General features: G+C 35.8%; 1 protein-coding gene across 1 annotated transcript; it reads right to left on the bottom strand.

Annotated features, from left to right (window-relative positions):
• Positions 1 to 1,037: 1,037 nt before the first annotated feature.
• On the bottom strand, positions 1,038 to 25,236 carry ALX1 (ALX homeobox 1). Its single transcript, XM_002711374.6, has 4 exons — positions 24,850 to 25,236; positions 21,864 to 22,168; positions 18,849 to 18,977; positions 1,038 to 3,438 (listed from the first exon to the last, which is right to left on the bottom strand). Exons 1-4 carry the CDS (start codon positions 25,073 to 25,075, stop codon positions 3,118 to 3,120), a joined length of 981 nt encoding a protein of 326 aa, XP_002711420.1. The 5' UTR covers positions 25,076 to 25,236; the 3' UTR covers positions 1,038 to 3,117.
• Positions 25,237 to 26,613: the final 1,377 nt, after the last annotated feature.

Raw genomic sequence — 26,613 nt, 5'->3', positions numbered from 1 at the left:
AAATTCACCTATAAATTCATATTTTTAAAAATTTTATTTGAAAGGCAGAGTTAGAGAATCTTCTATCTACTGGCTCACTCCTCAAATGGCCTCAATGGCCAGGGCTGGGCCAGGCTTGAAGCCAGGAGCCAAGGGCTTCATCAGGTTCTCCCACATGGGTGCCTTAAGGCCCCAGGCACTTCGGCTATCTTCCGCTGCTTTCCCAGGTGCATTAGCAGCCAGAGCATCCATTTTGGATGCCAGCATTGCAGGTGGCAGCTTAACCCATCACACAACACTGGCCCCTATAAATTCATTTTGTATCGTGAGTTCCAAGTCTTAACTACATTGCTGGAGGTCTGGGGGGATATGTACAAGGTCATGTTTTAATCCTTTTGTGTAAAGCAAATGTGAGGTACAGTCATGCTGACAAATGTCCATCCAGGTTAATGAAAACACTTCACACACCAGAACTCCCAATAATTGATCCTTTCAATAATAAGCCCCATTAAAGGTAGACAAAATATTCCTTAGTTTTTTCTTTTTACTCTTAAGTGCACAAGAATACTTCAAAAAATTCATGGAAAAAATTAAATTAAAAAATTTTTAGTTTGGTGCCAAAAATTAAAAATAATTTTTGCAAATAAAGTCTTTAAAATGTTCTTGGAAAATGCACATTATAAAAAATATATTTATTTTAAAAGTGTTTTGCACAAAAGTAAACATTTTGAAGTACTCTAATGTAAGTTCAACAGTTTTGTGATTCATCAGAATTCTAGTACATAAAACTGTTCAACCTAAGTTCAGAAAGAGATCAGGAAGTATACTCTATATACTCTTCGTCTTAGCTTTATTCTCATCCTATTACATTTCCTTATACTTTGGCAACTTGCATATATCATAAAAATTTGGCCAACAAAAAGAATTTTGAATGTTAATACCAAAAACATCATGCAATTCTTATTGCCACTACATCAGGCAGAGTTGAGAGTACGAACGTAAGGCATATGTCATCCAGGAAGACGTAAACTCACAAAGGACAAGAACCATAGTTCCAGTATTTATTTTATTATCCCAAATAGCACTTCACACACTGGAAGCGTTAAAAAATGTGCTAATTGAATTATACTTTTACAGAGAATTGCAGATATAAATATTCAATTAGAAAAATACTGTTTGGCTTGAAGAAAACTGAATTTCAGAAGCTCCAACTAACCTTTAAATTTAATGAGGAGAAAGAATGGGAAAACCAAGGAATCAAGTGAAATTCAAACTTTAGAAGTTTTGTATCTTAGTTGAAAGATCAAGACATGAGCCCAGGAGCACTAAAATTTAAATTAAGAAGGCAGAAGAAAATGAAAATGAGCACTATTAATTTATGAAATTATTAAAAATAAAATCATACATTTTAGTACTAAGTTTTAGTTCACAAATTCCTATTAACCACATATATGAGTATATTAAAAATCAGCCATTCTCTTCTCAAACATGAAGGATGTTTAACAGCTGCCTAAACAATCCTCTCACAAAAGCTCCTCCTGCACGCAAGCATAATTCTCAGGGCTACATTTGAACAAGTTTTTCTTGGGAACAAAGCTAAAAAGAGAGAACACACAAGCAATAAAGAACAAAGTTATTACGAAGTCAGGGAATGTTTGTTTAGGACATCACTCAGCTTCATCATCTGCTTGACTTAAAATTTTATTACAAAAGATGTCTAATTGCTATAAATATATTCCCACTAAGAAAAGACATTTAACTGGATGTAGTACTTTTCCTGAAATTTAATTTTAAATATTCATTTATTGTTGTCCTTTTGCCATTAGGGTTTGCAAGCATATCCTTAAAGTCTACACGAACCACAAGAATATAATAAGAGACTACAAAGAGCAAATCCTGCTCTGATCCGAGCCATGGAAGTCATCTTCATTTCAATTAATTTACTTTGCCTTTATGAACTTAAGAGTCTTTCAAGGAGGTTGACATTTCACTCATCTGAAAAAGCTTGGAATGTGACAGGGGAAAGGGAGGAGAAGTAAATCACAGGGGTTAGCAATTTTCCAGATGCAATGTATTTTTCTTCTCTTCCACCAGAAGTTTGAGAGAGCTTTCTGACATCTTAATTCTTTATGCAAAACCACAGAAGCAACAACTGCTTAAGGCATGATGTGTCAAGAAACAAACACAAATGCTTGTGAGCATGCGCATACCCATGAAATAAATAGGAATCCCCATTCACTGCTCCTTGAACTGAAAAATGCTTCTTTTAGTACAGTTACTAGATGTTTGTGTGTACAGTTTAATTGACGCTATTTTGGTTAAAAGTAACAGGGCACTTTGTATTTTTTTTCTTGTTTGTGACAATTAAGTCATTGAGTCCACACAGGCCTTTTCATTAAAAAGACAGCATTTATAAAAACTGTTTTCATGATGATCTTTTAAATCATGCCGGAATATTTCAGTTATCACCTTTAGCCACATGGTTTCAGGAAACTATGCCCAAATATTTTATGCCAAAGCAGGTTATTTTAGAAGAGTTCTTTCTTCACAGACTGGAAATTCACTAAAACATCTAGAGGTTAAAAAAAAAAAAAATCTTTGAGGCCTGAAGATAAATTCTCAGCAACAGGGGATATGCCCATTGCTTCTTGGAGCCAGAGAGAGAGAAATGGCAGTTAACTCCCCAAAACACCCTGGTTCAATATTTACCTGACAGCTTTGGTATCTTGACATTTTTTCCCAGTGCATTTCCTCCTTTATCAGGTATTATTTTACAAGGGATTTCTTGTTATACAGAACTACCATAAATCAATCTATAACAGAGGAATTTGTTTAATACATTTATTCTTTTAAGAAGTTGCATGATCATATTTCATTGACTTGTACAATAGAAAAAAAATCATACTACTAAAACAGAGTTTGTGGAGACTGGTGCATGGTAAACCTATTTAGCCTTTTCAGAGGTTCATTCTTAGATTTTAATGTTAAATAATAACAACTATTCATTTAAGCTGGTCTCACTGTATATCTTGACCTTTAGCAATTCCACACACAGCAGCTTATTGTGGTATCCTTTAAATACGAGAAATAAGAATGTTTTACTTTGCTATTAAAAGAAAAATAAAAGAGTACTGTATGTTACATGGCCCATGAAATATTGGCAGTGTGCTCCTTGGCTTTCATTCGAAGAACTGCGATACTGGAAGACCTTCTTTCAAACTCTGGCTTTGTCTCAAATGCATGTCCATTGGTAGCCCCCGTAAGAAGAGAGTCAGTGAAAAAGTTGTTGAGGGGCACGTGGCTGAACTGATTCTGGTGGTTTGAAAAGCCTGTGTAACTGGAATCTGTCCGAGGCGAGTGAGAATAAGGTGTCATACAGGAGGAAGTGTCACGTGGCAACATGCATGATGTCACCACAGAACCACCACTTGCATTTCCTGCCCACAAATTGTTCTGAATCTGAAATATATAAAACAACAAATATTACATTTACACCTTCTCATTTTTGTTCACCTACTTTTGTTAAATTGCATTTACTACATTTGGTTAACTATTCACTATTTGCCCCTGTTGGATGGCCTAGAATTATATTAACAGTAGTTGAAAAAATATCTTAAAAAAAAAATTGGGGGCCAGCGCTATGCAGCGAGTTAAAGCCCTGGCTTGCACCACCGGCATCCCATAGGGGTGCCAATTCAAGTCCCAGCTGCTCCACTTTCGATCCATATGGGACACCCTTGAGAGAAGCTCCTGGTTCCTGGTTCCTGGCTTCAGATCACCTTAGCTCTGGCAGTTGCGGCCATCTGGGGAGTGAACCAGCGGGTGGAAGATCGCTTCTCTCTCTCTGACTCTACCTCTCTCTGTAACTCTGTCTTTCAAATAAATAAAATAAATCTTAAAAAATTATTTGAGAAATTCATATATTTTGTTATTCTGTAATAGATCACCAAAAACCCACATATTTGACCACATGAAATAGTCTCAAAACAAGTCAATCTCCTGATCATTCTTTTATAGTCATGGTTTTTAAATGAATCTGGAAGATTTAGTCATGATTCATGACTTAGATTCATGTGCTTAGAAAAGTAGTTGAAAATACGGTTTTAAGTTTAAAGATAGCTTTCATGCTTCTACAACAAAATGACACAATTGCATTTTTTTAAAAGTTCTGAAGCTGGACTTGGTATGGCAGTTTTTGTTGGAAACCATGGCTGGCATTAGGTTGTTTTCTCTATAAAGATGTTTTTGACCAAACTCACTGTGGAAAATGTTTGTCTTCTCATTACTTTTTATTGTTCTACAGCTTTGAATAAACAGCTCTGAGAATCTAAGAAATACATACACATTTTAAACATTTTTCTATGATTTACATGTGATATAGTGAACTTGAAAGAGATATGTGACCAGTATAACAAATTTAGAATTATAAAATATATACAGGTATCAAATAATGTAAGAACAGCTGAAAAAAAATGCCAATATTGGGGAGATTATCTCTTGAGAATAACTAAAGTACAATATAACATCTTATATAACATTGAAAACTTTTTATCATTTGTGCCCAAGAAATTCAACTTCCTATTATTAAATATCTAAAGAAAACAATTCACTGTAATATTAACAACACACAGATTTTTCCGAAGTTACTAAGGTGTAAAAGAAACACTATAATTTATTTATTATGAATTTTAAGTAGGAAGAATTTCAATCATAATGGACAAGCTATTTAAATACACACAAACATAATCACATGCATTCCTGGGAAGCACAGAGAAAAATGTGACAAGCAGTTGGAGCTGAGGAAAAAATGGAAAGGCCAATGTTGCACGGTACAGCAATGCAGGAGGAGACAGCTCTGAAGATGATACGGAAATGTATGCTTTTTGCAACAATATTACCACCATACATTTGAATCAGACCATAACAGCAATATCCATGTTCATCATATTCGGCTTTCTTATCTTTGTAAACTCATGAATGGAATTATCAATGACTTCTATATTATATATTCATACTAATTTTTACATAAACATTCTCAGCTTCTATATACAACCTCGGGCATACTTTTACAATACTAAAGCTTGAATTGTACTTTCTATGATAATTATTTTTAATTAATAACAGAAAATATGTTAATAAATCTCCTCAATCTTACTGAAAGAGAAGTTACTCTGTTGCTCTGGAAAAAACTGCTTAACTACTTTTAAAACATAAGAGAAACCCCAAACAACTGATTTCAACTCTTAGGTGCACTTATTTCTGTGTTATTTTCAAAATGGTCCCTTATATATTTGTAAGTGTTTTCAATCTTTTATATATATGTATATATATATTGTATACAACATATGGGAGGATTTCAGGTTCGTGGAAAGACATGATTAAAAGTTTATAAATTTTGAAATTTATGTAGTTTTTACACAGTACACATTTTCCATGAATCTTTTGAAGATCTTGTGTGTGGGGGGGGATCTAGATATCTAAATGTAGAAACACATGGATCTAGACATATTTGGATATGTAATAATTTGCATATTTTATTACTCCTCAAATCATCATAGGCTACATTGTTTTACTTTTGGCTCACTCTGCTATATGTATTCCACTTAGCCAAAAAATAATGTTTTGTACCAGTGACTGCTGAGTTATATATTTCAAACCAACAAGAGGGCTGTAAATGTCATTACTCTGTCAAACTAGTCCTTCTAACTTAATCTGGGTGATTTTCCTCAGACATTCAATCAAACATTGTGCTACACTGCAAAAACCACAGTCACATGTCTGACAAAAGAGCTTTCAGAAATGAAAGTAAACTTGCTTGCTGATTTCTGAAAAGGAATGAAAGGCAAGATAGTGATGGAAAATCATTATGTATTTTTATCTGTTAAGGGATTTCTTAATTTATACATAGTGTTGCTAAGCATTTGTTATTAAAACAACTCGTTTGTATTCCAAATACACACAAATATATTTACCAATTAGGTAAAAAAAGTGAAAGTAAGGAAACCAATCTATGAATGTACATTAAGAAAATATTTTCTCCCCAAAGATATTACCATTACTCTATCTAAAGATTGAAAAAAAGAATCTGTAGATTCTATGACTTAGGTAAATCATTTTACTTTCATTAAAACTTACATAGGCATGATTAAATATGTTAAATGCCTCACTAAAACAGACTCCAACATATGGACACGTTTTCTGAACAGAAGCGATGAGAAAGGAAATTACTATAGCAATATTTTACTTGAGTTTGAGAAGAAACCTCTGCCATTTATTCCCAAAGCTAGGAATACTGCTACATCCTACATTATTTCTACTTCTTGTTTCTACTCCAACCCCAGGCTGTCTTTCAACTTTAAATTTTTGATACGTCTTTATTTGACTTTCAGGAACCCAGTTGGTTTCCATATCGAAAGTTTCCATGCAAGTCATAAACAATAATATCCTCCGTGAACTGGGATTTTACTTCCTCTGGAGCGTTCCTTCTGGACGTCTAAGCATTTAATGATGACAATGATCAAGATCATACACATGACAACTTACAGTTGTCAGTTAATCCCCATGAGTCAGGAATAGCTTGTGAACACTTCTAGTGGTTTCAAAATTCCAAAAGAAGTTTGTTTTAACTGTCCCCGCTTTGTAGAAGGTAAAACTACAGAACAGAAAGCTATGAACCTCGCCCAAGGTTGTGTAAATTCAACGACTGAAGTCAAATTTGAATTCAGAAAACCTTAAGAAATGCTGTAATATATAACTAGTTTTATGAGTTGAAATTGCTTGTTTATTTATTCATAATCCCAGCTTTGGGGGATATCATAGATTCTAGTGTACAAAATAAAACCCATGATGATTGACCATAACTGTTTCCTAATATTGAGGCCTAACAATATGATTAATAAGATTTAAAAAATCTCTAAGAATACTTAAATTTGGATTCAATCACCTTGCTAGTGTAATAAAAATGTTATAGACAACTTATGTAATTATGCTTCATAATATGAACTCTAGTATCACCATACTCTGTAATCTTAACAGGAACTGTGAAAATTACATTCTTTGTTCTTGTCACCTATCTTTACAGCAGCTTTTATTTTCTCTATTAAAACCTTTCCTCTTGGTGATAGCATTGTGGTGCACCAAGTTAAGCCACCAGCTGCAATGCCATCATCCCAGTTAGAGACCATAGCTGCTCAACTTCTGATCCAGCTCCCTGGTAATGTGCCTTGGAAAGCAGCAGAAAATGGCCTAAGTGCTTGTGCCCCTGCATCCACATGGGAGACCCAGAAGAAGCTCCTGGCTCTTGACTTTGGCCTGGTACAGCCCTGGTCATTGCTATAATTTGGGAAGTGAACCAACAGATGGAAGATTCTCTCTCCTTCTCTCCCTCTCTCTCTCTTTTACAATTATATATATACATAAATTATCTATTTATCTATATTTCTATATCTCATATATATATCCCTGTCTCTCATATATATGTATATATATATTATATATCATATATAATATATGTATTTCCTTCTGCTTTTCAAATAAGTGAAAAATAAATCTTAAAAACAAACAAAAACCTTTTCTCCACAACAGATACATCTCCTTAGACACTGCTTCACTAAGCATGGATTGTGGCTCAGGGGATTTGTATTAAAGCAATGGTAACAATAACTTTGAAAACTTTGAAAATCAACTGGAATTATGAAGCTTCTTTCCAAAAGCAAAAATTCTTTGGATACCTTCAATTTTGTTCATTTTCTCTGATAAGAAGCTCAACTGTTTAAAAAAAAAATTCCTTTCTTTTGGAAAGATCTGTAAAGTGAGTTCCTAAACTTCCTCTAACTGTGGCTTCTTTTTATGTTCCTGAAATTGACGTAGCGTAAGTATCAACCCTCTTGGGTATGCAAATCTCAAAATGTCATCAGGTATCTCTTTTCTCCAGGTAAGATCTCTAGTACTATAAACCATGCCTCATATAATGGGGTTTCCAGACTGTGTCATTCTGGTTATGTTCCTTTGCGTGTGATTGAGACTGTCATACCCTTATCAATATATAGCAGCTACAACAACATATAATAGACTAGGTACCATCTGAACACTGCAGGGAGAATTGGGCAGGCATCATCTTTGTTCTAGGTGACATATTTCTGTTAATATAGGAAGGCTGGACTTACAATGACTAAATCTATTGTCATGTGTGCTCATTCTACTGATCATCCATTCACCAATTCTATTTATATACAGGTGATATTAGTTAAGTTATGTGCTAAAATCTACAAGTCGCATTATCTAAAACTGAACATTTGCCTATGTGTCAACAGGGAAGCCCATCAAAATCCCACTCTTTCACACATTAAAAGGAATATCACAATTGTTGTTGAATTTTGGAATGAAATAATTCATTTTCTGGAAATAAAACTATCATTTTTTTACTGTTTCATAGACACAACAGCAATACCCAGTTCTAAACAATTTTGAAGGTGATTTTAGACATCTAAATCTTCACAATATTCAAGATACTGCAGACAGAAACAACATGCAAACATCTTTCTTTCTGTAACTTTCTTAAAAATTAAGAAAAAATAAAGATGGCTTGCCTTTACATTTTTTTTTCTGTGTTTCATTTAAAAGGATTGGCGAACCTAAAAGCATTCAATGTTTTAATGTACTTTGAAAAAAAATTTTTTTTAATTTCTAAGAGTGTGTTCAAAGCTTTGTCCAGGGAACTTAGCCAAATGCCTCCTAATAGCCTGAATGGAAGTTCATCTGACTTACTACACTCCGCTTTGAAAATTCACCCTTAATGCTTTCCCAATAATAGAAAGTTAACACTTAATTATCCCATGACTTTGGAATTTTGGAAGAGAGTTATTTTTTTCCTGGTCCTTTCTAAACTGAAATCTAATTCATTTAACATTAATTTTTCTCCTAAGAGATTAAAAGCAGAAAGAAGGAAAGTGGTAAATATATATGAAATTTGGACTGACCCATTTTACAAGTTTAATAAAAATTCTCTATCACTATGGATATATATGTGTAATGAATTAAAGTAATATGAAACATCATGGATTAAATATAGAGCATCTAGATTAGAAATGATCTAAATAAATTCTTTGTGATCAAAACTCCAAGGATTTTAGTATACTAAATGTAGTATATATTCATATTTATTTTACTGCAGTAATTTTTAGCTTTTTTTAAAAGGTTGTAAAAGAAACATGAGTTTGTTAGTCTTTGTCGTAGTTGTAACATAGCTTCATGTAAAAACAAAAACGTCCAGTTTTATGATAGCATTTTATTTAGAAGACGTCACTGTTATTTAGAATACACTCCCCATTAAATTTAACAGAAACACTGAATAATACAAAAAAATCCATAAGTGATAGTCTTCTCTCAATTTCTTCTCTCAATTTTAAAGCACCTCCAAAGCAACTAACTCCATTACATAACATTTTTTTTTTTTACTAAAACAAGTTTATTTAACCTACTTCTCCACACACTGCCTTCATATCACACGCTTACACATTGCTCTGCGAGGTCGCTTTAAAAGGCACACGGGGGAGTCACAAAGCAGTGCTTGTGATGAAGTTACTGCAGCAATCCTCGTCTACATGGACACATAAAAGTCGATTTTGGTTTTTCCTTGTTGACAGAAAGCTTACATTTATTGACTACTCTGTGTTTTATTCCATACTTACTATACATATGTATTAGCACATTATCACTACATAATTTAATTTACCCGTTTTTATATGACCTCTTAAATATGAAAACATCCATTTCTACAAAATTTATACGATCTCTTAAAAATGAAAACATCACTCTCTACAAAAGCTGTTTACTATTTTAAGAGACTATTACATACTTTACTAGTATGTTCTTCCTTTAAATACTTAGGGTGGCAGAATATTTGTCAGAATCACATGCTTAGTAACATGCAGGTATTTTTTAGCTGTTGGCTAACTTCAGAGATCCATTAACTTTTCCAGTTACTACACCAATAATTTGCTAACATGGAGAAAGAGTCTAAGTATACTTTTAATTAGTGAATGTACTACCAGTGACCAACACACACTAACCTGGACCAAAAAAAAAATCTCAAATCAAGTAGTGAAGAGTTCAATCTGATCTTTGAGGAACTACTTGAGATAAAAGTGAAGAAAGGAGGGTGGAGAGGACATAGAGGGAAGAATGGAATATCACTAGAGTTTGTATATACAAATCACATTGACTGTGCCAAAAACTAATTAAATACTAAAGTAAAAAAATAAAAAGTGAGGGTACTGTCATAAGGACCTACTTATTATGTCTAATTTTCATCAAAATAATCTTAAGATAATATATAAAATTTTGAGAATTTTTGGAATCATTTTGTACTTCAGAAATTTCAAAAGTATATTTCTGAATACAGTATTATAAAACTGAATGATTAGAAAATAATTTATTCATCAGAAAAGACCATACATTTCATACTGAGTACCACTTTGATTTTTTTAACAAAATTCCATCTTAAAAATGTATACAAGGATCTGGAATAAATAATAGTGCGTTTTACATTAAAAACAGTTCATTACTAGATGTAACAGTCATGAGATTATTACTCTAAAATAGAACTTCTTAACCTAAAAAATAAAACTGTATCTCTCCTGTAACTGCAGATTTTAAAAACATTAAGTTTTATAAGAGATAGTGCTTGGAGATTTTTGTGCTTGGAGATTTTTGTTAAATTTTGGATTTTATTAGTGCTTGGTGATTTTTAGAATGATATTACATGAAATTTAGTATTAAAATAATATTTGAAAGATACTCTAAATAAAAACATGAGATTATTGAAGTAATTCTTTTATGTTAATGTTCGACTTATTCTGAAAGTGTAGGGTAATTGTGCACATTAAAAAGATAAATTATAAATTTCATCAAATATGCTTTAAAATCAAACTTTTCAAATCAACTTATTTAAGAAGAGAATACAGTTACAGCATCTAGCTTTTGCTACTTTATCATCATCAAGCAATAATCATATGAAGTATATTCTAAATATTTGTTAAACTATTTTGCAAGTGTTTGAATACACATATAATACCTATTGCTGACTCATTAGAATTTGATTCATTTTTAATGACATAATTACTCTATTAAAACAAATTGACAACTATAAGAAGCAAAGATAGAAGTATGAATTTGTAAATTGTTTTCCTTTTGCATATATTATCTACAATATAAATCAAATATGCAAATACCTTAATTTGCACAGAAGATTCTTAATTTTACAGACTTCCACCTGGGGTAATGTATGACCTTTGGACTTATACTTAAAACCCTTAGTAAAGCAATCAATTTTACTCATCCTCTATTTGTATTATCTTCAAAGTTAAAACTGTGTTTTTGTGATTCTAAAATCAACTGTAAATTAGTGCAAAATTTTATCGACTTAATACCCATGTTTTAGATTAATAAAGAAAATTCATGGGAACTTGAGGCTTGATTACTATGGAATGCATAAAATTTTGCATTCAAATCTATCATAAGGTTCACACCAACAATAAACATGTAGACTGCAGATTTTAACCCACGGTTCTGTACTCATAGATTTTCGTGGCTTTGATGGCTTCGTTTCTCACCTCGTTCACCTCTATTCTCATAGGAAATACCTTTTAGATGGATAAGCTAACATTGACACTGTAATAATTTATTTTTACATTTTTCTTATTTATTTTGGAAATTCATTCACTTTTTGTTTGGCTTTCCTCTTAAAATATAAAATTTTATCATGAATTCAATTAAAGTCAGTGCTTTTTTTTAAGAAAAAAAGCAAAAGAAACTAAGTTACTGTGTATGGTCATTTTATCAAATTAAATCAGAAACTGCTTTTTACAAAAAGTGAATCTAACAATTCATGTACTTTAAAACATGAATGCCATTCACTTCTTTGTGGAGATATTATTTATGCTATTACTTATTTATTTTATTATTTATTTTGTATTTTAACAAAATGAATTTTTAATTAAATAAAAAATTAAATATTTTAACAAAATAAAAATGAATAATAAAATTTACTCATTATATGTATCTACCCAAGCCTTCATCAAGTGAATACAGATGTCTCATACTACACATAGTTAATTTTTAATTGTTCATACTTACATATAAAATACTGTTTACCCATATATGAACTCCCTATTATACATTTAATTAAGGCAGCAGCTTTACTCATTGTAAAAATTATATTAGCTTGATTAATGTAGATTATCTTAATTTCTTCTACAACTTTAATTTATAATCAGGGGCAAATTGTATGATATCAATACGATTTGGTGACCTAATGATGGTAACATTTTCATCCTCCAACCATCCAACATAAAATAATTGTTTCACTGTATGATTATAAGATTATCTCATCAGTTATTTCATAAGTGACAAAACATTCATTAAACAATATATCAAGCATAGTTTTATTATTAACATTTTTAGAAGATTGTGTTTTACTTATTTACTTTGATATTTGAGAAAATACTGCAATAACAGTGATAAAATTGTGCTACTTTCCCCAAAGTTAAAAACTGCTTTAGATGACTTTAGTTGTTAGGCCATAGAAACTGGGCAATGAGTTCCATATTCCGTATTTAGCTCAATGAAAGCTAAGATTAGCAAAGACACTGCTGGTAGAAGACAGGATGATCAATGTCTTTACAACCATTATTTTTATGGGGTCTTTAGAGTTTCATTTTGAAAAACTCATAATTGCAATATTTGAAATGGAATTTGTTAAATTATAATTGTTATTTAGTTTTGGTCTGTGTTTAAATGATCACAATGACTACAAAGTACTATAAATTGAATTCCACTTCTTGCTACGTTTAAACTGCAAGTAGCATATATTTATAATGACATCAATAAAAGAATACAAAACAGGACACCGTGTGGGCCCCTTTCAATTTTTCCTAAGGTTAGATTTAGTGTTGATTCTATACATAGTCAGTAAGTAAAATCTCACTTAAAACTTAGGAGGGGGACAACTTCAAAATTTTTTCTGAAACTTTTGGTAGAAATTCATTCTTCATGAGAAAACAGACTAGTGAATCAAAATATATTCCATCTTCTAAAGCTACCATGTTCGGTTTTTGTAATTCAAAGAGCGTAGTATTTTTAAATAAATTTGATCTTTCATTAGATTCCTAAATAATAAATTTAAAAAAGTTTAGATTAGTTTTAATGCTACAATTTAAGAGCTACTTAGAGAGGTAAGCACTTTAGGACCAAATTAATATGAATAATGGATATAATAAAATTCCTACCATTTATTAAAAACTCATTATGTACAAAGCAATGCCCTAAGTATTTTGCACAACATTCACAAGTAGAGAAACTTTTATCTCCATTTTATAAATGAGGAGCAATATTCTCAGGTTAATTTACTCGCCTAAGTTCTAAAAGCTGTTAAGTGGCAGAGCCAGATTTGGAACCATGACTCTGAATTGAAAGCCCAGAGTTAATACTCTAACTCCTATCTCTCTGCACATCCCAGGATTCAGCTTCATAGACGATAAACATAAAGCTTTTTTATTCATAAATCAATTTAATTCTCTCAATGACAGAAAGAAACCTCATCATCTACATCACCAAGAGCACCAACATCAGTACCAACAATACCTCCAGTTTAAAAATAAAGGGTCTTAACATGAAGAAAGTCCTGGGGCATATCCAAAGTTACCAAGCTAGCAAATAATAAAGTTAAAGCTCATGTAATCCAAACCAAATGTAAGGACATAAAAATAACATTTTTTGTAAGAATTAAGGTTGGCTATAATCCTCCAGAAAATAATTGCACCTAAACAAAATATTCTTCAAAATAATTATTTTAACAGTGCTTTGGTTCTGCTAAAATAGAAATGAGAAACAAGTTAATATCTAATGCTGCTAGATTCTTGATTTTAAATTCAAGACCAAAATTATTTAAGATTCTTTAGATTGTTTGATGTAGTTTAAACCAAGAAGTGTTTGCAGACAGGTGGGCACTGTGCACAGAGGCTTAAGCTAGCATGAGGGATGCCCACATTTCTAATGGGAGTTCGCTACTCCTAGTGCTTCTTATCCAGGTCCTGCTAATGTGCCTGAGAGGCAGCACTTAATGGCCCAAGTGCTTGGATTCCTGTCACCCACGTGGGAGACTCAGATGCAATTCCTGGCACCTGGATTTCATCCCAGCTGTTGTGGGTACTTGGAAAGTGAACAGGGGATGGAAGATTTCCTTCTCTCTCTCTCTCTCTCTCTCTCTCATCTCTCCCACTTTCACTCTACCTTGCAAATAAAATAAAAATTAAAAAAAAAAAAACCTGCAGAATTTAGTACGAATATGTAGTTTACAATCTGTCTTGAAAGCAGGCAGTGTTGTCTGTATCACTCATATATCCCACACCCTGAAACAGTATCTGGCACATATTTATTGATAAAATGCAAGCAAATTTGGGAGAAAATAAGTTAAGCTGAAAGGATTCTCTAATTTTTTTTAATCTATTAGAGAAAGAATTGAGGAAAATTAATTGCTTAAGACAATGGAGTTAGTTAATAACAGATTCAGAAATTAGCTATTTTAATGAAAATAGATTCTTTTGTTTTATAACATATTATTGAAGAAATGCTCAAATAAGTACTTTTATTCACATATATTCAATATTTATGTAATCTGCATAGGACTGTGGCGAAACAAAGGTGACTAAGAAGTGGAGCATATTTTTAAATATTTTACATTGTAAATGGGGAGGCACATCTTCCAGCCCAATGCAGAGTCAGGAAGAAGGTGACTGAACTCAAAGAGGATTCAGAGTTTAAGAAAAAAATATGACTTAGATAACAAGAAGGGGACTCAGGACAGAGGGGACAGATTCACAATATAAGCAATGAAAGTTTTTTTTTTAACTTCTCATGTCTTGAAAAATACTAAATACTTTAGCTAAGTCATCATGTTTCCAAATGGCAACTGATATTATGGGCCAAAATAAAGGACTTTAAGATTTATTTATTTATTTAGAAAGGACAGGATATAGAGACAGAGAGAGAGATCTTCCATCTGCTTTTTCACTCATTGAATGCCCACAACAGCCTGGCCTGGGTCAGATTGAAGCCAGGAACCCAGAACTCAATCCGGGTGTCCCACATGGACAGAAGGGTCCTGAGGACCATGGTCATCACCTGCTGCCTCCCAGGTGCACATGAACAGGAAGTTGGATTGGAAGAGTAGACAAGACATGCTGATATGGTATGTGGGCATCTTAACTGGTGTGAAAATACCTGCCCCCAAGAACTTTATTGTTATTTTACTATTTTCAGTTTATTTACTATTTTCAGTAAATCAAGTAGGTTATTATGGCCATCATGCCTCTCATTTTCTCATTTTTTATTATCAAAGAGAAGCAAGCAAAACATCTTTAAAGAGTCTGAGGAGCATCTATACTTTTAAAATATTTTAGATCATTACTGCATAATTTTTTAAATGGATGCATACTTGCTTCCCAAAATCATATAATGTTTCATGGTCAGAATTGAACTATTTCATTCAGTGATGAATTTAGGAGACAATGTTGCCTAAAATAGCCCAGGAATTCTGACCTCAGAAAACCTGGGCTTAAATTAAATGCAGTAATGGTTTATAAGGAGGAAGTACAATGCCTGGCTTTAAATAAACTTCCAATTGTTAGTTATTATTTTTACTGCTATGGTTGTGGTTACTATAGTGTAATGAAGACCAGTTGAAACAAAGTATTTAAGACAACTTAGAAAGTACTAATTACTATTCATAAATAAACATTACATGGTATATATAGATACCTTCATGCTAGGTGCAATGATTATCCACACTGAGCAGACAGGAAGAGAGCATTTCTGAACCACCTCTGTTTTTCATGTGTTTCTATATATATTTTTGCTTTCCTGCCAAATTGTTAATTCTTTATTTCTGTCCTGCCTCAAACATTTTCTAGTTTCCAACTTCTCTGCAATTAATAACTTTCTTCTGTAATTAGTAACAGTGACCAAATGCAATGTCTTGCTGTCTTGAGTTGCAGGATTCTATTTCAGTGCCTATTTCTCCTACTCTAAGTTTCTATTTTGAAGTCACATGATAATACTTGTTCCTTTAGATTGAAGCTTGAGAGACACAATCTTGGCACAATTTTTTTTCCAAACAAACGAAAAAGATCTACTACATATTTTTAAGTTAATACAGGCATTTCCCTCCTCACTTCAGTATCTGTAATGGGGAGAATACACAGGACTTCAGAACTTTGGGCCATCAAACATTAAATGACCAACCAATAAGGAAAATATTAAAAGTATTAATTTTTTATTATCCATGTACTTCACTGACAAAATGCAATATATGTTACCTGTATTCCCATATTTAGATTATGTAATAGTATAATCAATGTACACAAGTTTTGGAGACGCCACCAGGAGAATTAGGGCAAACTACCCAAAATTTTGAGGAGAAACTTTTTAATTAATCCTTTGTTGGAATGAAAAAAACTGTCAAACATATAATTTGATGTACCATTTCTTTTTGTGCTTTAGTTACTAAGTTATTTCTTTCTTCAACTGATGATACTTGAAGTTTTGAGGGTTGATAATGTAACAGCTAAAATAATGTTAGGAAAAAGAGAGGAAGAGAGGAAGAATCAGTGTACACTAAGTCACACAAGCCCTCATACAAGTATAGATTTTAATTGGCGACAGGCCAACTGAATGCTTTATGCTACATTGCAGAAAAAAGAGGAGCCAGAGATAAAGCATCCGACAGCTAAGAACAAAGAAGTGAAAAATAGAATCAGGGGTAAAAGGATGGGAATGAAGATTCAAAGAGTAATATTTTTAAAAAGATCTGTCCTAAACTAGTGTTGTGTTTAAAATGCTATCTTACTATTTCTAAAGTTATCACTGTCATCAGTTGAAATTATCTAAATTATATGCTATGCCAATTATTTTAAATGTTATTTCACTGGTAGTCAGTATCTTTCCTGCTTCCCTGAACTATTTACAAACTTCGGTAATGTAACTCCAGTCATGGACTCCTGCGGTATTAATTTATTAATGATTTGATTATTTAAATATTCCTAGGAAGAGAAAGTCTATTGTCTCTCCCAGTGACGTAAGACCTTGCACTTGGCAAACAAATTGCCTCTGATTATATTCAAGCTTCACTGCTAAGGAAAATGAGCAAATGCCTCACTTCTTCATGCCTGTTTCCTCATCTGGGGAATAGAAAAAAATTAGTAACACCTGCAGCAGAAGGCAGTTGCTAGAATTAAATAAATTATTAAATGCAACTTGCTTAGAACACTGTCTGGACACAGAATAAGGGGTACAGTAGTGTTAACAAGTAGGAAGACTCTTCAGCCCCTGTTGGCTCAGGGCTTGTAGGATAGAAGAGAAGCACCCATAAGTATTTTGTTCGGGCTCAACTAAGGTATTCAAAAATATTTGGTGAATAAAATTGAACTAGCCTTACGATAATAAGTAACCAGAAGTATAGTCATGCTTTTAAATCGAAGAAAATGCAATGTAATTGCTTTAAGTTCAACTTTGAAAGAGAAAGAAGATACTTCTGATGACAGGTATGAGACATTTAGTCCAAAGGTTCCCATATTGCTATTCTAGCAAACTGCTTGGGAAAGTCTTTGCTGCAGCTTGGCCCACAACCCTTTAAGGAGACACTTGGATTTTCATGGACTCATTCCTAACTCAGCCGGGCTTGTTTTCTTCATAACTTTTGAAGTGAGGAAGTAGAGCAAGGTGATTTCTAAGGCTCTTTTTAACACACAATATTAACTTTATAAAGGTGGTGAATTTCTCTGCAGAAGTAAAGCTCCCAAAATCAGTTTTTAAAGGTTGCTAAAAAGAACACAAAGAAGTTAACATTAGAAGAGCAAATTCACACCCCTGAGGTAAGAGCTTATAGCTGAAGAAAATGGATATCCTTAAGATTAGGAGAGAGACGACTGAGTTACTGAACTATCCAGGTATTTCCCCAGCATATATGTGTCATAGGTGTTTTCACAGCGGTCCTATACAATGCATGTCATTAAAGAAGAGAATGAAATAAAGCCTGGCTTGTTACTTAAAGTACACAGATTTCTTATCAATATCAAATACCACTCTAAATATCATTATTCAGTATTAGAAAAAATTAACCCCAAATGTATTGTAGATGGAATACATTACAAAGTATGAAAATGAAGAATAACTCTATTTAAAGGGGAAAATGAGAAGAAAAGAATTTTTAACACTTTCGTAATGAGGTAAACAGAGCTCCCATTATGCAGGGAAGTGTTTTGCATGTATGATTAATTTTAAAACCCATAAGTCATAAAGAACTAATCTGTCTTTAGACAATGAGCAACTTCAAATCTGAAAAGACAATATAGGAAAAGAGAGATGTTAGTAAGTAGAACTGAGCGTTTAACAGGCCACGTTTGACACCGGTTTTAGCAGAATTCTTAAAACAGTAGCCATAGAAATTGCATGCCAGGAAACACTTTATTTATTTTTAAATGTCAATAAAGGAATGGTGTATGAATAATTAAAATGTAGGGTAAAAAGACACTAAATGATACTGTTTTATCTGTTGCAATGTATAACACAACCCAAAATGAAAACAAAAAAATTGAGTTTTTTTTTTTTTTTTTAGTGAATGACTCTGAAAGAAAATAACAAAATAAGTAACTTGGTAAAATAAAAATTCAACAAACCAGAAAAATGTCTCCCGGAGGCTAAATTTACACTCTGGAACGTTATGTTAGACATAATAATGCCTATGTTAACTTTCTAAAGAATACATAAACCACGTCTACTTTTTCTTGATCAGCATTCTGTGTAGTTTACCATACCTGTGGGTAGCTGTCAGTCCTTGGCAAAACTGATATGTCATAGGTGGCAGCAAAATGGCTTTTAGCTTGTTGTATTTGGCCATAACGTTCCCTTTTTCTCCACTTTGCTCTTCGATTTTGAAACCAAACCTAATTTTTTAAAAAAGTGGAATTTTACTTAAGAAATATTGGATAAATAAAGCAAATTGGACATTACAAGATTTCAAACCAGAATGTAAACTAGGTCAACAAAATTACTTATAAAGGAATCTATTGATGTCAGAAAAGTCTCCATACATTGTACTTTCTTTGATACCCCCATATGGAAAACCATGTGTCCATGAGGCTACATCATTTACGAGAGAGATCCAGGGGTGTTTCAGCAAATTTATTTGATATATTTGAGCCTCTGTTTCTCTCATCTATAGAAAATAAAAAGAATTTCAATACATAAGACTCCTTAGTTCTCTGCACTGTCGTGGAAAATGCTCCTCTAAGAGAATGCTGAAAGTCTGGGAGACATTTGTAGTTTTAGTTTGACATTTATGCTATAAATGTAGCCAACATAACCTGAGTCTATTAAAAATTATTTTTGAAACATGTTACAAGGAGAAGACTGCCCTGGGTTGCATGTATACTTAGATAATCTTATAAACATCTAAACATAAAGCTTACAACTCTATCATATGGCAGCAGTGGAAATATCATGGTCAATTAGAAACAGGCAAAAATAAGATTACATATTATCTTGAGCACACTAAGGACTAATGGTAAAATGGAATCATTTGAAGTTGAACTATGGTTTTAAAACTTAAATCATGCCACTTATTTATCCTCTCTAATGGAAAATGCAAAGATATTTTCACAATAATTTCTCCAAATTAAAACACATAATATAAATATTAAAAGAAATAGGCAGACAGAACTAAGTGTCGAGATAGCCTGTGAGTTACTGTGGGCTCTTCTGTGTTGTTAAGCTGCCATCCACAATTTTTCTAGTTCCATATTAAAAGAAATATGTATCATAAGAACTATCTCCCTCATAGGGTTAAATACTCATTAATCTACTCTTCTGTATCTCCAAAGTCTTCATTTTAATACTTTAATGTATCAAAAGGAGGTACAGAAAATTATATCTAACATGTATTCTTTATTCTTGAGTAGACATTGTCTGAACAGCTCTGGGAAATCTCCAGTCTTCTTTACAGAAGTATGAAAAAAATACAAAATATTTAGGAAAGTTGCTGGAAATACACTATCAAAATGCAAGTTGTTAAATGCTTTTCATTAAAATTTACTGGAAATTTTCATTCTTTTTCATTCGCTTCTTATCTTCTAAATCTTTATCTTCACAATTCTGGCTACTATTAATACTCAGTTTAATATTTAAGTACATGTTGTAAATTTAAGATGGCACTTTGAAGACTTGGCAGCAATTAAAACAAGGCAAAGAGAGCTACCTGTTTAGTATGGTTTCTCGGTACACAGCTGTTCATTATTCATTATGCCCAGGGCTTGAGACAGTACCACCACAAACAAAAACATGTTTTCTTGCTGTCTCCATATCCAGCACCAGGAACATACTAAGGGAATTTAGTAAAGAGGTCCCTCCCCCCGACTCCACGTTGAGAAAGTGACCTTGACAGTCTTCTTAAAATGGGTGCTAATTTTACAGCAAAAAATTACAGGAAAAAAGCAGGAAAGAGAACAACCTGAGTCAATTTGGTTAAGGCTGGTTCTCTGTACTTGTTCATAGACAAAAAATAATCAAGCCTTAAAGGGAAAACATGCATTGTGAACAGCTGATCACTCAGTATATAAACATAGTTTTCTATGGTTGAGTATAATGAATTTAAATATACAGACACAAGACCAAAAAAATACACATGCAGGACTGGTGTTAATATTTGACAATTTAATATTCTTCATTAGCATCAACTTTCTATATATTTACTTCCTGAACTAAGATAAAACAAGTACTTGCCTCTACACACTCAAGAAAAATCTGCTGCTTGTTATCCCTGCCTCAGCAGATGTTGTCTTTAATGATGTAAGGGCCTTACAATGGCTTAATCTTAAGAAGGAATACTGTTACTCCACTCGGAACAAAATCTTTCACTATTGTATACTGACTTCTTCCTGGTGGTTTATGAAAATATTTTCCTAGGTATAGTGGTGAAAAGACATACAAAGAAAAATTTCATTTTCCTGGACTTCTGCTGTATTTTAAATTATTACTTATTACCTGGGAATTAATACAATATAGATTCAGAATATCACACATGGACGAAATACAATTTTTCTTTTTCAAATTACTAAAAAAGTATATTGAATAATCCAGTTTGGTAATTTTAATATATTTGATGATGTAATTTATTGTATAAATATAATTTGAATATATATAAAAATTACCTTAAGGACAGTATTCCTATAGACTCTGCAACAACATAATTTTTCTAGATATTAAAAATTAAAATAAAATTCCATCCATTGACAATTACAGGGGTGATAAAATTGTAAAGGAGCTACAATTATGCTAATAAAGATATTTTCTGGTATACATAACAATCGGGAGATTCTAAATATTATTTCATCTTTTCTTTTATTGTAACACCAACCCTGAGAATAGATTTACAGGCTTTTACACAAATAACTTACAAGTATCTGATTTATATCCCAATGGCTGATAAAACAGAAAAACAAAATAAAATCTATCGATCACTAAATGAATAGCTGGGATTGTTTCTCTTTAAAAATTAATTTTAAGAATTATTGCCATATTGTTATTTTAATTATTGTTAACATCTATGTTTATGTAATAACTCAAGTATTCTTTTGTTGTATGTTTTCTGCAAATTGTCAAATCCTGAGCAAGTAAAAAGGAATTTTACTGGATCTACATGCACGTATATTTCATTGTTCCATGTCTTCAGCTCTGGAATCAGCGTGTTCCTTTGGGGCAAGATGTGATCATTCAATTATGCTAATGGTATTTCCCTTCCCCGCCCACCCCAAAGGCCTCCACTTGGCTCCTACCTGGACTCTGGCCTCAGTGAGCTCCGTCCTCAGAGCCAGCTGCTCCCTGACGTAAACATCCGGGTAATGGGTCTTCTGAAAGACTTTCTCCAGCTCCTCCAGCTGCAGGCTGGTGAAGGTGGTTCGATGTCTCCGCTTCTTACTGCTGGACACGTTGCTGTCACATTTGTCTCCGAGTTCATCCAGTTCTCCCTTTTCCGGCATCCCTTTCCCAGGAGACATTCGGAGACTGCTGCAGTTGTCCATAGCTCTGTTCAGTTCCGTGTGAAGCGGCTGTCCTTCCACCTTAGTGATTCCGTAGTTCACTGCACCCAGGGGGACAAAACAACAGTCCTCAGGATTGGGAAACACATTTGGATGAAAGAATTCAGTGGAGGCAATTTAGTGCATCAGGAAAGCAGTCTGGTACCGATTTATTGTGCCAGTTTTAATTTGATCATCACAATATGCACAATTATTAATTCATAGCGGGGCAGTTTTTAAAATCATTTTTTAAATGTGTACGTGGAACTCATATAATTTGCCAAAATCCATAGTTGTATTTTACCGGGCTGCTGCAATGTTTATGGACTTAATTTACAACCAAATTAATGTCAGATTAACGGATACTCTAGGCTTAAAAAGAAAAACCCAAGTGACCACTATTTTTACAAAATGAACCAGAATAAAGCAAGTTATACATTGATCCACAGAAGACAAAATTAAGCTACTTACGTGGCTCAGAAAATATATTTCAATTTCAAATAACATTCGTATAACAATATCCAAAAGTTATCTTCCCCCTCCACAGAAAATCGATTGAATATTTAAATGTGGCATTATTTCTGTTGCATTTTGAATCTTTCAACTATATATTCACGTCTGCATTTAAATTGTTTTCAAAAAGCAATCAATAAAATTGAAAAAACGTGATTTCATATCACTCTCTGGAAGAAGTAGTTTCTATATATAAAAGAATAAGATTTCCATAGACTTCGTTATTAAAACCTCATCTTGCAACTCTGTCTTAAATATTTCCTATTTCTGTTTAACACATGAACTACATTTTAGGGCAGAAATCTTTATTTTTCCCCTCTACCAAAGGACAGGAATTCAAACACCTAGGAAAACACGACCAAGGCAAGCATCTGTTGAGGAGTGTTTAAATTTCAGTAATTTCCTTCAGATTTGATTGCATGCTTGTGGTATGATATAAAACAAAAGTGTCGCCCAGCATTACACACACACACACACACACACACACGCACATAATGAAACAGGAGACTTTATGTAAAAAAGTTAAGGCAACTCGGCCAGAACGGGTACTCACACCTTCTCCCTAGGTGTCTGTTTGGAACAAACCCACGACAACGCAATTTCGTCACCGTTTTAATCGTGACACACGGGGAGTCTATTCCGATGCCTAGATGATTGAACTTTCCCTCTGAGGAAGATGGGAAGCAGAACTCAGTACGCGGAGGGGCCGTGACGGATGAACAATACGGTTTTGTCTCAGTTAAAGGGGGAACTGCGGCAATTAGGGCTGGGGGAGGGGAGCAGAGAGGCGAGGGGCTTCTCGGCCGGGACGTGCGCGCGGCTGCCCACGCTGCCCTGCGGCCATTCACCACCAGTGTGATACCTGTTTAAAAGTTGGTTCAGTGGCAGAATCGCCTATTTCTCTTCTCATCCTGGATCCTCAACAATGGAAAGCATTGTGACACATTGTGACCCAGGACGCGGCAGAACCACTAAAGAAAAACCCTGCCCAGTCAAAAGAACTTGATGCCCACACCGAGAATACCGACAATACAGATACAGGCAGAAAGTCAACACTTCACTGTATTTTAAAAACCGATTCGAGTCTTTCTTAATAAGTGAAAAAAAAAATTAAGGGATCAACTTTCTTTATCATTTTCGTCTGTAATTTTGGTTTACTCTTACAAATCAAAAATAACCTGAAAGCTGAAGGGCAGAAGTCAAATAAGAGCTTTTTTGAAAAAAATCTTGTGTAAAAAATATTTTTAAAATGAATTCCTGCTAAGCTAGCGTCTTGCCAGATTTTGAACTTCCATTAAAATAAGGGGCGGGAGACTTGTAAATATTTCACACTTAATTCGTTTGTTATTTTAAAGCAACCCGCTCCTTACAGCTTAACTGCGAAATATATACAATGATAAGGAAAAAGTCCTTTCGGCATTGTAAATGTGCTTCAGCTGTCGCGATCTGAAATAATAGGTTTGCATTGGGTTTCAAGATAGAAAAGATAGATGGTTTGTTTTGATAACATTTTGACTTCGAGATACTTGGGTACTTAGAGTTGAAGATTCCACCCACAAGCTTCGGAGATGACTTTTAACACGGAGTCAGAAAGAGACAATGCAGAACCCGGGAGCCAGTGAGTCTGTCGGTGACTGCGCGAAGCTACTTAAAGTCGTTTGGTGTTGCACAAAAACTTAACGTGTGTTAGATTGCAAACACACACACACACACACACACGCATAGGCAGAAATCACAAATTCACACGGGCTTATTCACAGTCTAGCAAGCCTGCAATCTGCAGATTCACGAGGAAACAGAACACCTCGCCTTGGAAAATTAAAAAAAAAAAGTGTTTTTCACCTAAAAAGGAGCTCAAGTTTTTTTCCTTGTGGGGAGGACACTGACGTCCTCTAAGGAACCCTGATGGATTTCAGCGCCCCCCAGCCCCGGCCGCACTGAGGCTCGCAGGCGTAAACACGCTGCACTTGGCGCCCTATCGCTCCACAACCGGGTCCTGGAAGCAGGGAACGCGGGACCCCGCAGCCGACCAGACCCGACAGCGACAGCAGCCGTCACGCGGGACGAGACTCGGAGCGCGGTCACCCCGCTCGCCCGGGGGCGACACGCTCCGCTCTCTGCGCCCGCCCTGCTGCTCCCTGGCTCCCGCTGCCCTTTCTTCTTCCTCCCTCCCTGCCTGTCACGAGCGGGCCCGCACTCGGGACGTGCGGGGCGCCGGGGGGCCACTCACCGCCGCTGTCCTGACAGGGCGAGGTCCTCTCGAGACGCACGTGATGCTCGGCTCTGGGCAGCGGCCCGAAGGCCTGCACGCATTTGCCTGCCGACGCTTTGCTGTAAAAGGGCTCATTGTCCAGCGTCTCCATAACGTGCTCCAACGCGCCTCCTGCGCCCATGTAGAAGTCGCTGTTCTTACTCGGCGGGCTCTTCAGGGCGAACTTCTCGCTCAGAAACTCCATAATCCTGCAGAGGCTGCGGCGGAGCTCCCGGGGCGCGGAGCCTCAGCCCGGCGCTGGGGGAGGGAGCGAGTGGGCGGGAGGAGGGAGGGCCCGGGAGGAGGGTAGGGACGCGAGCGCTGCGGCGCCGGGAGCTGCCCCGCTCCGAGCCCTCTAATGCGTCCCGGCTGCAGAGGGGGCACCCGAAGTTGCTTTTATATCTTGAAACTCAGCTGGGCTCCCCGGGCAACCTCCCAGTTCTAATGAATATGAAAATAGGCAGGCGACTAACTCCACCCCGGGTCCCCCTCCGCCCCCACCCGCCCCCAACCCCAGCCCTCCCCACTCACCCCGGGCCGGGCGCGTACCGGGCCTAGGTTAGAGAAGACAGGCAGCTCCATTTCAGACAAATGCCAGCAGGGACGAGGCCCCGACACCCAGAATCCTTGTAGCCGCGACAGTGGACTGGCATTTCGGAAGAGCTCGGTGAGATCGCTAAGCAGTTAACCCTCCACTCCCCGCGCTCTGCGTGCTCCTGGGCCCCCTTCCTGGCCACCTCTAGCCCCACCCCACCCCCACGCCAGCCACTGACTCCCCGAGATGTAGAGGCATCCTGAGAACTTGAAAAAGTGCTCCAAAGGGCTTTTAGCTCGTCCGTAAGTCCTTGACGTGGGAGACCCACGCTGAGCCGAAGCACGAGGAGCCGGGTGCTTTGGGAGCGCTTAACTGGGACGGGCGTGCCAGAAGGGCCGCTTCTGCTGCTTCTACCCCACGGGAGCTGCGTGTCCCCCGGGCTTGGGCGCACTGTGAGGCCGTGGCCTTCCCTTCTGGTCTGGAGTGGGCGGCGTGTGGACGTGGTGGTGATAGGGACGAGAGGAAAGCCCAAGTAGAGACACTGAAGAGCTTGGACTATCCCAGTACCAAGCTATTTCCCCACCCTCCTCGCCACCCCTTCCCTTGTTCCGCAATTTCTCCATTTAAACTCAAATAATTTTTAAAAAGCCGGTAGAGACAAGTGCTTCCCTTGATCTAGGCCAGAGGAAAGATGATGGCACAATGGGGGTCTATGGGGAGGAGGAAGACTTTGAGTGTAATTTTTAAAGTCTTATGTTTTTTGCTTTTTAAAGAGTCGCAATGCGGTTACTCTGCAAAGCAAGTGCGGAAGCGAGAGACGCGCGCGCCCGCGAATCTGGACGCAAGGGTTCGGCCGCGTCGCAGGCACCGGCAGGGCCGGGGCCTCCATTCCCGCCCAAGGGGGTGGGAGGGCGGCCGGGACAGCGCTGCAGGATTGAAAGCCTCTCTGTGTGGCTTTGGGCCGGATTCCAGCTTCCGAGGAGAGCTGCCGCCGTCTGGGGAAACGCGTTCGGTGCCTTGGGCACGAAAAGGCAGTCATTCGGACTAGGCCCTCTAAGGTGGTCAATTTGGTGAAAAACTTGCAGAAGCTATGGACCAGGAAGGCCTCTGCTCCTGGGTGGTGACACAGCCTTTCTCGCCACAGGCCCGAGAGGCGCCCATGCAGTTCCCTCAGGCCAGCCTGGCAATTACGCAGCGGCACGCCGCTC

The sequence above is a fragment of the Oryctolagus cuniculus genome, chromosome 11 (genome assembly GCF_051225735.1).
Source record: "Oryctolagus cuniculus isolate XC-2025 breed Fujian yellow rabbit chromosome 11, ASM5122573v1, whole genome shotgun sequence".
NCBI classification, from domain to species: domain Eukaryota; kingdom Metazoa; phylum Chordata; class Mammalia; order Lagomorpha; family Leporidae; genus Oryctolagus; species Oryctolagus cuniculus.
This window is presented reverse-complemented; position numbering and strand designations above follow the sequence as displayed.